Source organism: Helicoverpa zea, chromosome 21 (genome assembly GCF_022581195.2).
Source record: "Helicoverpa zea isolate HzStark_Cry1AcR chromosome 21, ilHelZeax1.1, whole genome shotgun sequence".
Lineage (NCBI taxonomy): Eukaryota > Metazoa > Arthropoda > Insecta > Lepidoptera > Noctuidae > Helicoverpa > Helicoverpa zea.
In genome coordinates, this window is record NC_061472.1 from 1,970,412 (window position 1) to 1,987,200 (window position 16,789).

General features: G+C 33.6%; 1 protein-coding gene across 1 annotated transcript; it reads left to right on the forward strand.

Annotated features, from left to right (window-relative positions):
• The first annotated feature begins 384 nt into the window (after positions 1-384).
• Positions 385-2,170, forward strand: LOC124640855. The gene is made up of 2 exons (XM_047178790.1): positions 385-527; positions 720-2,170. The coding sequence occupies exon 2, from the start codon at positions 728-730 to the stop codon at positions 2,054-2,056; it is 1,329 nt and encodes a 442-aa protein (XP_047034746.1). The 5' UTR covers positions 385-527; positions 720-727; the 3' UTR covers positions 2,057-2,170.
• The last annotated feature ends 14,619 nt before the right edge of the window (positions 2,171-16,789 follow it).

Genomic DNA, 16,789 nt, shown 5'->3' on the forward strand with positions numbered 1-16,789 from the left:
TCGATGGAGAATCGTTATTGTACCGATAGTGGGCAGATTTTTTTTTTAATAGGGGTTTATTTGGTTGGGAAATTGAGTGTAAGATGTTTGGAATTAAGGGCTTGGTATTAAAAGAATCTTAATTTTAGAGCTTAGTAGGGTTTAGGTAATCTGAATATATTTTCAATGTGTATTCGTAACGCAAATAATTTTAAAACATAATTTTAGTAGGAAGTCAGGAGTAGCAGAAAGTCAGTTGAGCATAAAGAAATTTTTTAAACATTAAAACCTTATTTCAAAGAAACTCAAGGGTCGATTAAAAAGCTATTTTTATTACGTCAAATTTTCATTAATCAGTATGGTCTGAAACGTCTAACCAGTGTCAAATTCAAGTTCCGTTTGTAAACCCAAACCGTTATTGAACATCAAAATTATGTGTAAAAATTAACAGTATCGCTATACCTATTCCCAAACCGAAATGTACCAAAATAACATCGTTTTATGGAAGATTAAATTGTTGCCTTTCCGCAAAGGAAGATAAAACTAATGTAAGTTCATTGGTCGTGTTTTGCGCTTTGGTTTGTGACGAAGATTCAACGTTATGAGTTTTTTACCGTATTGCCGAACTATAGCTACGTAAACAGAGACCCTTATTGTTTGTTTTGTAGTGTAAAATATTTATTATAAATAGCCATCTTGTGTTTGATACCAGTTAAAATAATATTATTGTACTGTTTCAGCTGCCACAATGGAGCAAATCTTTATGATCGAGGTATTCGTCAAAAGAATTGTCTTGAAGATAGAACCACCAGAGAAAGATGAATACGAATTGGCAATGGAGGAGGAGGAGAGAAAGAGGGAAGCAGAACGTCTTGCTGCCCTCGAAGCTGCTCAGAAAGGCAAGAAAGGAAAGAAAGGAAAAAAAGGCGGCGCTAAGAAGGCCAAAAAAGGAAAAAAAGGTAAAAAAGGAAAGAAAGAACCTCCAGGCCCATCAGAAGAAGAAATGAAGTTTATGCAAACTTGCACGATGCAGATGAACTGTCTTCCCATTTTCGATTTCTACGTGGCTCATGATAATTTTGTTCCACCGCCACCACCGCCTCCTCCAGAAAAAAAAGGTAAAAAGGGTAAAAAAGCTAAACCCAAGAAAGGGAAAAAGGGCAAGGCTAAAGGGATACCCCCTCGGAAGATTGAGCTTCCGTCTGAACCTTTGCCCCAACCCCCGTACTTTGGCGTCGGTAATTCAGTCATGTTTCTTTCAAGACCTTCAAAATTAGAGGATGTGTTACGGAAAACTCCAGTTTATATCACTGTCTGGAACAGAGATCAAGACATGGGCTGCATTGGTTTCTGTATTGTGGAATGGCACGAATCATTTTTTGAATGTCTTCATAAAGCCGCGGAATTGAATCGAATCAATTTCGAACAAGCAGAATATAGAGATACTAAACAGCCAGAAATGGTGACCAATACAGTTGAAATGGTACGCCCACTGCAGTGCGAGGAAGATTTGAAAGCGTCAGGTGAAGTCGAATTTTATATCCGTCTGTCGTGTTTAGGCAACAGAGTGATGAGTTACTTTGTGTCGTTGCCGGAGATGGAGCGCATTCCTGGAAGAAAGTATCTGTGTGATGACTTGAAACTTAAGGATATAGAGGTTGTAAGGCACTGGGAAGGTACTGTCATAGATGAAGTGCCTCCCGTAGCATATTTCTTCAGTGCTCCTGACATAACTAGAGAGCCTATCAAACCTGTTGAAGAATTTGTGCAGTACGAAGAATTCGTTGCTCCATTTTCACAGAGCGAACTGGCAATTTTGTCCATGGGCTTCCCTAAAGGGCCTTGTGGTGGTACTAATTGCTTGAAGAGAATGGAGTATAGAGGCAGTCAGCATCAATTTATTCCAGGGGAGGTTATTAAAGGAAAGTACCAGCATGGTCAGTTTGTTAACAAGCGAGATGTGCATGGGCCATGTGGGAGACTCGATTGTCCTCTAGCGAAGAAGGTTCGTGCCTACCTTTGTAGTGAAGGCAGTTACAAACCATGCAAGAAGCCTTGTTGCACCGATTATTACTAGTTTGGAATCAGGTTTATTTTAGTAGGTATAGATGTTCAAATTTGTTATAGTTAGCAATAAGATTATGTTTAACAATACAATAATAGACTTAACAATAAAAATCGTACCATATCATTGATTGTTTTCTCTTTTGCCCTCTTTTTTTACATCGTCAAGTACGTATGTCTCTTTCAATCGAAATTTTAAATTATTTTTTAAGTACTTTTTGTTTTAAAACACAAGTCTCGGTGGACAAAAACAAGTAAGGTAATGATTCATTTAGTACACTTTCTCTTGGCTTCGCACCCAAGGCTAATGGGGGCAAAACAATTATTGCATGAGATCATCGTTCATCGTCAGGTCATTATTCCGAATTGAAACTTAATAAAATAATATAAATGTTTCTGTTTACTAAAGTCAGGCTTAGTTTTATTTATTCATTAAGCACAAAAGTAGCCTATACCTATGAAAAAGACTCGTCTAATGGCTGATATTAACCAATTTATGTGCGAGGAAAATTGATCAAGTTTTTTTTAAATTGTCTGTATATTAATAAAGTATGAATTAAATAACTTAAACGCTTTTGAAATCCCCCTGTCGCTTGCAAAGTTGATTCATTTCATAATCGTCATGTACTAAATATGTGACCTTATATTGAGAAAGTCGATATTGTTAGTTAATTTTGGGTCACTAAATAAACGGGCCGACCCGAACAAATTCGCGTACAATATGCAGTCAAACATTCGTAATAACACGCTTTCAACAACAATGGCCATTTAAAATGCCATAAAAAATCCTTCATGTCCTAATTACGGTTTTATCTTCATCCACCAAGCGTGACGGTGTCCAAATCCCACTAATGATGACAATGATTTTCGAAACCACTTTATCTTTACCGTCCCTAAACTCTAAAACAGTATTTATGTCTAACGTATTAAGGGTTAACTCAGTAGATGTAGTGGTAAACGTAACTTGGTAAACATGACATGATATGGGCCAAGGAAATTAAGTTTGTAAATCTTGCGTGCTTGATGATTTTCTTGGAAACGGATTTTCTGGGTGTATTAAGGATTGTTTTGTGTATGTATTTTTTAATATCCGTTTATCCTTATTCTTTACTAGTTTTTAATCTTGGATGATGCCTACTGGCAGGATTGCCAGTTTTACAAGGAGTCAAAATGATACCTAAATCGAATCGCATTGCCGACTGGTAAAGTATAATATGAGTACTCTAATACATAGGTACTCCCTACCAATTATTTTTAGTAAAATTTAAATAGTCACTTTATCTCCAGCTTTTCAAAATGAGTATACTCATCGAAAGAACGTGCATTTTTCTACAATTTCTGACTGCATTTCTACACAAATAACAAAGCCAACGAGACATTCACATAACAATTAATTTTTATCAAAAAGACCTTGCAACTATAGTTGCATACAAAAGCGCATAATGTTGCATTGTTTATGTCAATTTGAATGCATTAGACTAATCGTCGCGGTCGTTTATGACAATGATTCTTAAACTGCATACTGTGAAGCAAGAGTTGGTACTGAGGTTTAATGAAAGGGAAGTAGATAAGCTCAACTATTGGGAAGGAAAATGAGTTGACAATTTTCATTTTATTTTCCAAAATGGTTTACGGGGCGGTTTAAAACAACTGTTTCCTCTGAAAAAACGTGTAAATTAATAGTGTATAGGAAGAATACTGTTATTTATGTTATTGGTGGGAACTTTGACCTTCATAAATTATGTTTCTGAGGTATTACGACTATGTTTGAATGTTCATGATGTCACTTTTACTATTTACTCCTTGTCATCGGTACTACCGATATCAGGATCCAATCCATAGATACAATATTATGACGTCACAATTTCTTCAAAGATTTGTTTTGATATTGCTTTTTTATTGAATGATATTATTTTTCTTTCTTGAGAACACCTACAGCAACAAATGAGAAACCAAGTTCGATTAAAAGTTCTATCATTCATGTAGGCATGGTGTTCGATAAGAAACTTTGACTAACACTGGATAAACTACAAACTGAATTATGTCGACTTGTGATGTATGGTAATTAAACTCGTCGTGGAAACTTCCTATGTAAAAACCTATGTGTATAGCTTTTATTGCGTTAGAGGGCTTGCACACTGCGACTTTTTGAACCGAGACATGGTACACGTTGAATATCTTAGACGATGCAATTTTTTATGTATTTCCATAGTGTGTAAATCCAGTCAATTGAGAAATTCCTTTATTTTGAAGTCTACTAAAATCAATAGGGCTAATTTTCAGTCCTTACAATGGTTTTCGCCGCTCATTGATAAATTACCTACTAAATCAAGTGTGGAACAAAGTCCTTCACAGTGTATATTGGTACCTAAGTCTATCTGCGATAAACACACAAATTACAACACGGTTGTTCATGCAGTTTTCAGCAATAGATACATAGATTCATGAGGAAGTATTAAGTAGATATAGGTACGCACATAATCCACGCGCAACCAGTGTGGGTCGCTATTATATGGTTAGAAAAGGTCGTAAAAATATGAGTTATTAGAAACAAAGTAGGTGATTTTATAATAGTGTAAAATAATCTAGAAATTGCAACAACAATATCATATGAATTCGCCTTTACTAATTGAGTTATGAATTATTACTCGCCAGTACAATAATGACTGCGATAATGTGTGTCAATGTAGATAATATTGTACTGCATTTAAATTACGACTTGATGTGTCTAACAGATGTAGTAATATCGCTAATAACCTATTTGTAAAAGATTTTAATGTTATCTTCCACACACTGCAGACTAACAAGTCGGTCGACTAATTGACCCCATGTATAACTATTTTTTGTAAACATTTCACTGTCCACAATAATTAAGCAATCGCTATGTATCACAAATGACTCATGAAACAGGAAAGTTATAGAAAATCTTTAATTCCAATCAAAGTTTTTAGTCGTTTCGGTACCGGCAAAATACCTGAGGCGCGATTCTGCTATTTCACTTAAGCGACATGCGATTCACATCCGACTGAGATCCAATCACGATTCTATTACGACTGAAGCGTATGTGGCATTCCGTTATTTTTTCTTTTAAATAAACTTTTTTATCCATTTCTGTGACTCAATAATGAATCATATTGCCTGCAAATTATTCACGATTGCAAAATGATTGTACTTAGAACAAACTACCATAATAGACCAAATGGCAGACCAATCGCAAACCAATCGAATGTCATTGGAATACGATTGGTCTTATATTAGTAGCAGAATGTCCGCTAAGGTTAAAACTGCTATTGCTATTCAATTTCTATTAAATTTTGACATTATTAATTTAGCAGAATCGGGCCCCTGATCTTTATAATGTGCGTACTACCATTCATCTGCATACTGATTTATGAGCCCAAACAAACTATCGGCCGACTAAAAGTTTGCAGTTTGTGTTTGGTACTCTAAAGGTTTCTTTAGAAATATTATGATTTTATGAAAGAAACCCTTTGTTTTTCGCCTTATCTGTACTTTTCTGTATTTCTTTGTGTTGTAATGACGATTATTTAAATGACGTGCATAGGTTTAATGTTATCTATCTATGGTAATAAATGAATGGTTAATTAGAATTATAACCCAGATTTATAGATAAATATTCATATTGTAGTACCAGTAAAGATTAATTGTAAGTCCAACTGAGAATTTTCTGTATGATGATTTATTTCCGGTGATATTACAACAACAATGCTTCTCAATACTCTAAAACTTGACGATGCAGAAATTGTACTACTGTGAATAGAAATATTATGAGTAGAGTTGTAAAAAATACGAATGCTTTTAAGCTTTCCTGCCTGCGTGGTTTAAGCTTTTGAACTTATGGTTAAACGCCTGAAGAAAGGTAATAGCAAGAACCTTCCTTGCGTTGAAGCCTTCTCAACTTTTTAAGTTTTGAAGAATCTCGCTTTCAACAGTATACCGGATAAGTAAAAACTAAATTAAAAAATTGCGTTCCCAAAAAAATCCCGGTTTTTGAACCGCAACGTCGAAATAAGAAGAGTCATGTTATTGATCAGTATTCATCAGATGCTTTCTTCTAAATTTATTACTTTCCTATTTTTCTCATTGATATAACTTACTATTGATATTGTTACGGATTTGTTTGTTTCCTACAGGCTTTTGTTTCCAATGAGTATGACTCAACGTAGGGGAATCGGATACTCAATAGCGTTTATAGATGTGAACAACCTGTCATTAGCTTTAATGTTTATTTCAAGTCTATTGTTTATAAGTATGTAAAAACGTTTCAGTGTGTAGGTATTGAATGACGCTTTGTTATAAATCACGATAACATAGGTATGCACTATAATAGGTACTGTCTGTATCACCTATATTGTCTTGAGCATTGAAGTCACAAATAAAAAGCTGAAATTACGTGAAATTCAATTATTCGCTGATTGTTCATAATTTCAAGCAATCGTATTAGAAAAAATTAACAGCTATTAAATAAAAGCTGTTTTTTTAGAATTGTGCCTCGTGTATATATATTTAACAGCTGTACAACCTCAACATGCAAATATATAAATTAGAAATAATGAATTACTAAATATGTGTGTAAGCTATAAATAAAAGCACAAAATTAAACACTTATCATCAATTTAATTACATAACTCATATCACAGGCATGACTCAATAGCGCAGCTTTTCAAGCTGATAAAATTTTCAAAACGAGACATAAGCCACAATACACCTTACTTACTTAAACTTAAGGTTAATTTTCATTTGTCAAGTGAAATACTGATGAAATGAACTTGCTAGCTTACGTTGATGATGAATCATCATGGATCTTTGTGGGTGTGGCTTTAACGAGTTCGATTTTGATAAAAGAGAAGGAAGAGGCAAAAGTGTTATTCATAGAAGCAATAGACAAGGCTTGCGGTTGATTTTATTTATTGTTGGAATGGGTGATTAAATCATTGGTTTAATTAGATGGGTGTTGATTTGTTGACAGATTATTGTTTCTGGTTTTAGTAGTTTTAATTATAAACTTGTTTAATTAGCTGTATACGAAATCACAAATTAAGATCACCGTAAATGCTAAGTAATAAGTAGAGATAGTTAGTGGTTTTTTTTCTGCGTCCACTAATCTGAAACTTAGTTGAGCATGTGTAACAGCACTGGACACAAAAGTAAAAATAAACGATCTTGCTTATTAAAATTACACAATCCTATTAATTGAAAAACACCATAATTGTGGGTTAAAATCCTACTTGCAATTGGGTCAAACAATATCGAACCCATCCGATCTGTACCACCAATTTTGCATCATCTCACAACCATTAAAAAAAGTTGTTTTGTTCAACATCTCAACACCACATTGGCAAACAGGTTAGTGAATCATAGTGATATTCAGTTTGTGGACGTGACCCGAATAGTACCTAATAACTAATGACCGTTGACTGACAAACTGACATAACCGGTGTGCTTGTGGTTGTAAAAAAAATTGTAAACAATGACTCACTTTGCTGTTTGGTGGATGGCAACAAGATTGGCGAGAGATGATTATGACTATAGTTCGGCCATTCAGAGAATGCGTTCCTGACACGTCGCGATTGAACTGACGACGTAACTTTGCAATGGCGTTGCAGTTACGATAAAAATATTTTTGCTGGTTGTTTACCGTTTTAACAATTGAGGAGCATTAAAACAACATTATTATATCAATAATCAATGAATGTTATTACGTCGTCAGTTCAATCGCGACGTGTCAGGAACGCATTCTCTGAATGGCCGAACTATAAGAAGTTGAATTTCTAAGTGCTAGTTGACTAAATCAGACAACAACGTTCAAGCACACAAATGATGTACCCATGAGGGAATCGAATCCGCGACATCCCGTGACTTGACAGGAGTACCTATCTTCTCTTTAGACCGCCTTCTCCCGCGTGGTGTGTGGATAAAAGCCTATTATGTAAATTCAGGATATCACCTACCTACATACCAAATTTCAACCAAATTGGTCCAGCCGTTTTTGCGTGAAATAATACATACATAATGAATAACAAACATACATTCTCTATTCTCTATACTTTCACATTTCTAATATTATTTTTAACCCCCGACGCAAAAACGACGGGGTGTTATAAGTTTGACGTGTCTGTGTGTGTGTGTGTGTGTGTGTGTGTGTGTGTGTGTGTGTGTGTGTGTGTGTGTGTGTGTGTGTGTGTATGTGGCATCGTAGCTCCCAAACGGATGATCCGATTGTAATGCGGTTTTTTTTGTTTAAAAGGAGTGTCATTCGGGAGTGTTCTTAGCTATGTTTGGTGGAAATCGGTTCAGGTCTTCAAGGTCATCAGCTCGTTTGTTAGGTGTGAGAAGAATGTTACACGCTCAGTTTACTTGCAAGCATGTGTGGGATCTGAAATTTGAAACACTAATGTCTTCTGGAACCACCGAGCTGGTCTGCTGTTGGGGCACGAAGGTAGGAGACGTAACCCTGAACTGCCTTTTAGTAAACCCATCGAGTTTGGGCTCGTTGAATTTGTCTTGACCAGTTCTCTTCAATTGACGAGAACCTGATACTGGAAATGGGATGTGGCGGATGAAACCCTGGAATGCCGGAATGAAACGGATAAACCGATTTATATCTTCGCTGAAAATCTAGAATGACCAAAGGTTTATGTTTCCTCAATCTGTGCAATTCTCCCAGAGCCAGTATGTTATGAGGATTGTTAAACAGCATCCTTTGTCCGAGATCGCATAGAGCGACCCCATCTTAAAATAAAAGAAATTAACTGAAAGAAGAAAAAATTAAGGAGCTCCTTCAAAAAGCATGAAATAAAATTAAATTATAAATTTAAAAAAACCCCCGACCCAAAAAAAGTACGCAATTAGTATGACAAAAGGTTAAAAACGCTAAACCCTATAAAAAGCAAAAAATAACTTTTAACACTACGTAAGTACCAACTAAAGCATGTCAGACTAAACTAAATTTTGACGTGTCGGGGGACCGCTTTTTACCTTCAAAAACACTTACATAAATCAAATGATACCTACCTAATTACAACATTCGTATAAAACAAAATTATATACACAGTTATAAGTAGTATATACTTAATTACTTCTAACGTTAGGCTAATAAATTAGAGCGGTCCCCCGACACGACAAAATTTAGTTTAGTCTGACATGCTTTAGTTGGTACTTACGTAGTGTTAAAAGTTATTTTTTGCTTTTTATAGGGTTTAGCGTTTTTAACCTTTTGTCATACTAATTGCGTACTTTTTTGGGTCGGGGGTTTTTTTTAGTAGGATATATCAGAGTAAGCCTAACTAAGCCTACCATAAAACACATCATAATTCCCTACGATACCCATATTACGTAAATGAAATCTCCATACATATGACAATGTCCGCTTGTTTAAATACACTTAAAAGAGAGAACTTTTTGTCTGTTTGTCATGATAAGTTTGTTCGGTAACTGCGCTGTTTGATGGGGTCATAACTAAATTGTTTAATTAAGACCCCATTGGTCCACCTGTTACAATTTGTTGTGTTTTGTTTGGATAGTTTCAATATCATTTTCTTTTTGTTGTATTGATAGAAAACCTTGATTTATTTGTCATTCAATAATTTAGTAGCAGCTTGGACATATTGCCTTCTGTGGGGGTTTCTGAAAGAGTACCTACCTAACTGCTCTTGGCTCCAGAAGGAACAAAGTTGGTTTTTGTCAATAAGTCTGACACTCACTCTGGCTGTACTTTCAGCAAGAGGGAACATTTAATGATGAAGAAAAATCATACTGCCTTATAAATATTATGAAATAACAAATTTATTTCGTTAAAATAGAAGTTAAAAACTAATTCAGTCATAACTAGAGGCGGAGGTAGAAGGTAGGTAGGAATGTTATTAATTAATTTACAATAAATATTTTATTTAAAGTAATACCGTCAGCTATTCCAATTAACAAATAACAAAACCATCAAAGGCCTTTAAACAATACATAAAATACAAAATTATGTTCCACATATAAAGCTTTAGCTCCAAACAAAACCTCTAAAACGACAAACAATTTAATCAAACGCTACACTAATAAAAGTATAATTAAAATTTAGAGCAAAACACAGAGCTAAATAATTAGCATGTATTATGAAATATTTTGTCCACAAAATTATTAATTAATTTTGTTCAACCACAGTGTTTGGGACAAAAACGTGTATTCAAAGTTTTAATTGTTTTCACCATGTGGGGTTTCATTAGGCACTAATTGTGTGAAGTATGTCCTTATTTAGGGACCTTTGGGACCTTTTTGTATTGAATCCTTTTGAAAAGCTGAAGTTTTAATTTATTGGCATCAAAAGAATTTTAGGAAGAGAGGATAGGTACCTACTGTGTAAAATGTGATTAAATTAATTTCAATCGGAGTTTTTTCGAATATTGAAGGTATAGTTGTTTTCGTTGTCCAAAAATCTGGATTTCTTAAAACCACATAAAAAGCCATTCACTTATTTAAAAGTTACGGTATCATGGACAGGCAGACAGCCACCACATAGTGGTCATTATTATGGCACCCTTTTCTTACAAAAGATAAGAAAGAAAAATCATATTCCTTCTCAGGTATTTCTGACTTCAGAAGTTGAAATCACATACACAGTTTTTATTATACTTTACTTAATAATAGTAAGACACGCTATCTTTCAAGTCTGTATCATATGTTTTCAATGACTATGACTCACCAGTGAGTTCCGCTAGAAGATTTTTTATTCAGCCAATGAGACCGTAAAATCTGAAGTGAGGAACACGCACTGCGCAAGTGCAATGATCAATGCTTGGTCATTTCAGTTCTATTTGAGAAGACTTTGTCATACAATCCGAAATAGTATAACTTAACACTTAGTAACTGTAGAAAATAATGCAAGTTAATAATTGACTATATTATGAACTTCACTCAAATTTACTTACTAACTTTTCTACAATAAGTCAAGTATAATTTATCACAAGAGGTCTAAGTACAACAAATATATATGGCGATTGTGAAACAAAATATGTATGAAATGAAATGATTTTTATATATCGCCAATCAATAGAAGAGACTATCCCCCTTACTTATAAAATCTCTAATCACCTTCTAAGCAACATTTTAACTAATCACTACTTAAAGTCTTAAGTAGTGATTAAATGTTAGTTAAGACATGCTTAAGCAGCGTTTATAAGTATGAATTTTATTAAACAGCCCTTAAGTATTACTTATTTAAGTAACTTATTACTTATTTAAATTCACGTTTATAAGTTAGGCTGTTAATTGCCAATTCACGACGTTTAAATATCTCTCTAAAAAAACTCAGCAAATATACCAATACTAAAACATTTCCTCACTCCAAACAGTTCCCATACAATTCGCCCAATAGATACGAAACTCGATAACTGAACAGTTAAACTAACCAGATGCAATCAACTGTACTGCAGTTTCATTGCAGTCCAAGTTTCGGTTCGCTGATTAAATTTGCAGTTTGCAGAGGTGAACGTGAGAGTTAGTAATTAGAGTAGTCCGGGGACTAGATGAAGACAACTTGGGTATGTATGATAATCTAGAAGTTTTGTTGAGGATAGTGTGTGAGTTAAGGAAGCTGGTGAAAACCGGGATGTGTCTGGTGATTGAATTTTTGCCACCCACAATATTCTATGCGTCTATTGATACGTAAATCTATGTGATTCTGCTTAATCCATGCTACTTAAAGAGGAAGAAAAAGGACTTCAGAAATCCTGGATTTGAACAAGATGTTTAAAGTTGTGTACCGTATAATTATGTGAATCTTCGTTGAGGAAGGAAATATTAAAATTCCGATCAGTCGGAAACAAGTGTCGTTTCGATCAAGTCTCGTTTCCTGACCTTTAAAGGCAAAGTCAAAGTTTTTACTTCAAATAGGAATTCGCAAGCTCTTATAAAATGTCACACTAGTGGCACGATTTCAAAAAGTAGGTCTTATGGTGTGATTTAGAGTAAAAAATATTTTTTGTAATTCTTTTCTTCTTATCCGTAAAAGTAAAATATATAAAACCCTTGCCACGCTTAATGACGATTCAATTAAAATAGTTATTAAATCTTCGTAACTTTAAATCCCGACCTACCACAAAGCTAAGTCAACCGTGTCATCGTTACAAAAAGTGTAATTAAGTCAAATTCATCATTGTCACAGCCACACGCATTGTGACAGTCATCTTAGAATTGGTCAAGTGTGAATTGGATCTAAGTTGGACCTCTATGAGGAGATCAGACAGACTCCGGCTAAAACTAGGTAAGAAGTTTTGGGTCTTTTACAATAACTTGACCTGATGTCTAAGGCTTCGGTTTAGGTCATAGGATTGGGTAACCCTACAATTAAATAATTATTGAAAATACGTATATTGATCTTCTGCAGGACCATCCTAAACTTAAAGCTTTATCTAACTCCAAAGGGGTCAACAACTTAATAGATAATCATATAGGAGCATAAGTGTCTCTCACAACAACCAAGTCTTATAAACAGAACAAAAAATAAACTTCACTTGACAAACCAATTCAATACAGCTAATAAATAATAAAGAAAATCATAGATTACAGCATAAAGCAATCAGAGTCACAATAGAAGACATTTCAAGATTAATATTGGTCATTTTGACCATATTAACTATACTACTCAACCGGAGAATGTAAAAACCAACATATATCATGCAGCCAAAAAAGAAAATAATCGATACAAAATGTTAGAAAGAAATGCTTTTACAACCGCAAAATGTAATTGTAGGTTCTCACAATTCAAAGGTCCTAATTATAATTTGAATCGTTTAGGAGTTAAATATTTTCGGCGTCAAATAGACTAAAAAATGTTTGAAGACATCGTCTCGTGTTTGGTCAACAGAGCGGAAGAATAGAAGATGTGTGGACCTGTGTATTTTGTACAAAAAAAGTATATGATATTATCTTACCGAAGCAATGCTGATGATACAGATAAAAAATTGAATAAAATATGTGCAGACCGACAAAAATATGCACTAAATCAGTTTTCGTACCGTTTACTATGATATTAATTATATGTTCAAAAAGTAAATAGTTGTTTTATAAAATTTTATTCTAAGCTATAATTAATTAAACTTTATAGGAAGGTATTACAATAAACCGCAATTAAATTCACAGCTCATCACAAATTAGCATGCATAGCGCATCCTTTACTTCCTAACTAATTCTTGCGAATGAATCACTACAAAATGAAGGACATCACGATAGAGAAAATACAAATTATTCATTACTTTTAAATACAATTAATTTGTACGCATTCCCATGAAGAGAATACGAGATGAACCTTGGAATGCAGAGCATGAGAATATTTGAGACCATTTTCGCATGAAAAAGTATTTTAATATAACATATATCTACGTATATGTATCCAGATAACATAAACATAAAAAAAACATGAAATAATTATTTACCCTTATGAACTCTAATTCATGAGGGTAAATAATTATTTAAAAAAATCACTTTCCTTTTTTTAATGCCCTAATATGAAGAAAATAAACCGTAACTCCCAAAATTATTACGTAAAAAAATAAGATATTCGCTAGATTTTTCACACCTTGAGACGTTCATAAACTATCTTACTTCATTTTTTTTCAGCATTACATTTTTGCAATTCCACATCAAAACTCACTTCGCAACATTACCAAGATTACATCAGCTCTCATCTAAAACGGTAAACCTAGCAACAAAATTAAAATTCAAACATCGTCTCCACAGCTTCCCCTGTTCGCGCGGATGACTCACTTGCAGAAGTAGGCCGGTGGTGGCCACCGCTTTAGAAAAAAACCTACACCTTATCTGTTGCATCAGATAATGTATAGGGTGTTTTGTCTGGGTGTTTTTTTATTATTTCTGTAACTTAATAAGTAGATAAGTATTTTTTTGGTAACATTTTAATATTTTATTGAACCCATAATTATTAACATTAAATTTAAAAAGTTAATATATAAAGATCAGTAAATTCGTTTTCGATATGTAATGTGAAACGTGGTGGAAAATATGATTGTTCTGTTTAGATTCACTTATACTTTATGATCATAATTAGCATTTCTAGAATACTTGCCTGTACATATTAAAGATTACATGTATCTTAATCACTTTTCCTCCTAATATTCTGATTGTCATAATGGACCCAAATGCTATCAACTGTAATAAACCCTGCTACGAATTCAAGGCCAAATAGCATAGAAGATATGTCTTGTAAAAAGGAAAAAACTCTAAATAATTACTTATTACATAAGAAAATCTGTCTACGTAAATAACTTTCTTAAAAACAAATCTCTAACTAAGCCATTTTATTTCTTCTTCACTCCCACAGGTAAAACTCACAACACAAGCTATACTACAACATACATCTTTAACAGCTTCAATAAACCTAACAGCTCAACACATACATTATCCGAGCTAATCTAAAGTCTCGTACACATTGTCTAGACACAAGTCTGTCTGTGTCAACTGTGTCTGACATACTCGTAAACTTGTGTGCTTGATCTGTTGGTTTGAAAGCTCTCATGTTTGCTTTTAGAGGTTAAAAAGTTAATTTAAGAAATTATCTATCGTTTTGTGGTCGTGTCTTTTTAGACAGTTTTTTTTTGTAACTGCAATTTCGTTATGTAATTCACATTTAGACACTATTATAGTAAACTTTGGAGTTACTTGTCATCTTAATAGCATCGCATATAGTTGACCAAATATTCGTTTTCAAAATTCTAATAAAAAATAAAATAACCCATAAACCGTACATTATTACTTTAATACTAAATACTATAATACATACATGATTACTATAATACACAAACCGTACAGCAAAAAGAGTAAAACAAATTAATATCATGTCTGATTAAAAATCGAACACCCTCTATCACCGGTGCGCCTGCGCGGATGACTCATATCCCGATCGTCAAACACTCTCACGACAAAGCATAGTGAAAAATAAATACCGACGAATTTGTAGCAATACATACAACGAACATAAGGACATGTTTATTTATTTATTTATTTATTTATTACAGGGTTTACCAACAGCTTCTGTGTAGATAAAGCTTAGAGTACAATTTTTGTTATTACTAGGACTTACACAGTCGCCAATTCTAGGTTAACCAACATACGCTAAATAATGATAGAAAATTATACAAAACAAAAAACACTTCTTATTAAAATTAAAATTAAAGTAAAACTAAACTTGTTGCAATACATAACACATAAACTTATGAGAACAATAAAAACTGTCTTAGAAATACTTACAACTTATAAAACTATATTTTGTGAGAACATCATGAGATCAAAACTTAGGGTAACTAAAAATGTAAAAAATATAAATTAAAATAAAAATTCAAATAAAAATTCAAATACAAATAGAGCAATAGAATAACATAAAAACATAACATTTTACGTAACATTTTGTCGATGTTGCAATTTTTGGGATTCCAGTAATTGGGCCTTAAAGGTATTAATCGAGACATTGTAAATGTCAAGATCTGGAGCTGATTTAATCACTGAGTTCATCTCTCTGCTGAGTCTGACCAGTGGCGAGTTTACTCCTATATTGGTTCTAGTTGCTGGAGTATGAAACAGGTTGGTTATGGGATGTCTAGGGATATTACATGTTTGAGTACTAATGCGTTTAATATCAGTATGTTAAGTAGATAAATATTGCCCTTTGTACTTTGGTATGAGGTTGTAAAAAAAAATATTGGAAAAAGGCCATTTGAAACTGTAGATAATATATTAACTTGTATAAGCGCATTGTTATGATAACCATAACAATGCGCTTAGGAAATGAATTGAAAGAAAGAAAAATCTTGAATTTTTTGGGCAATACACAAAACAGAAAGAAATATGAATATAAAAAGAAAAATAGACAGCCTTAACCGATGTGTTAGATTTAAGTTTCGCCAACTTCGTACTGGTCGAGTAGAATAGAAGCCATTGCGCGAATTTGAGAATCTCCTGGGTAGCACATGAAGTGGGCCCAGAAGACCAGAGGCTTAATTACTATTACACCAACTGATGTTATGAAAGTATTTTTATTGGCTTTACTATTTTTTATTTTTTGCCTGGAGTATAATAGTACCATTTACATTCAATGCCGATTGTTACTGAAACCTTTAGATTTTTATATCCATCACTAAAATTCATAACTGTAGCTTCCATTATAGTGTAAAAAAACATAAATGTTTTAATCGTCAATTTCACAGTAAAACCCATTGATTCAAACATTGTATTTTATCTACCATAGTTCAAAAAATTATGATCTAATACATCATTACAAAATTTTATTCGAAATAACGGTTTAGAGCATGACGTTTAGAATGTTGCCCTATTTAACGATTCAAAATGTCAACGGACAATAGTGTTGCCAGCTTTATGTGCTGTAAATCAAAATCGCCATAAATTTAGTTTCGACTTGTTATTTATTGGCGTTTTATGATGAGAAAACGTTTAAAGATTGTACTTTTTATGACAGTTATTGAATTTTAAAAGGGCTTAAGTGTTTGAATGGTTGAATAAGTTTGTAGGGTGGTTACTAGATGCATGGATAGCTGCAGAACTAAAGATTATGCTGCTTTTTCATAGATGGGTGAGCGTAGATACTCTTACATTGTTAGTCACATACTTGATATTTAAATAAAACATTACCCCATACTAGTGATTTTTCCATTGTCGTTGCTGCGTTAAGGTCCCAGACCCAGATCCGAAACTACTTCGGGAATCCAAC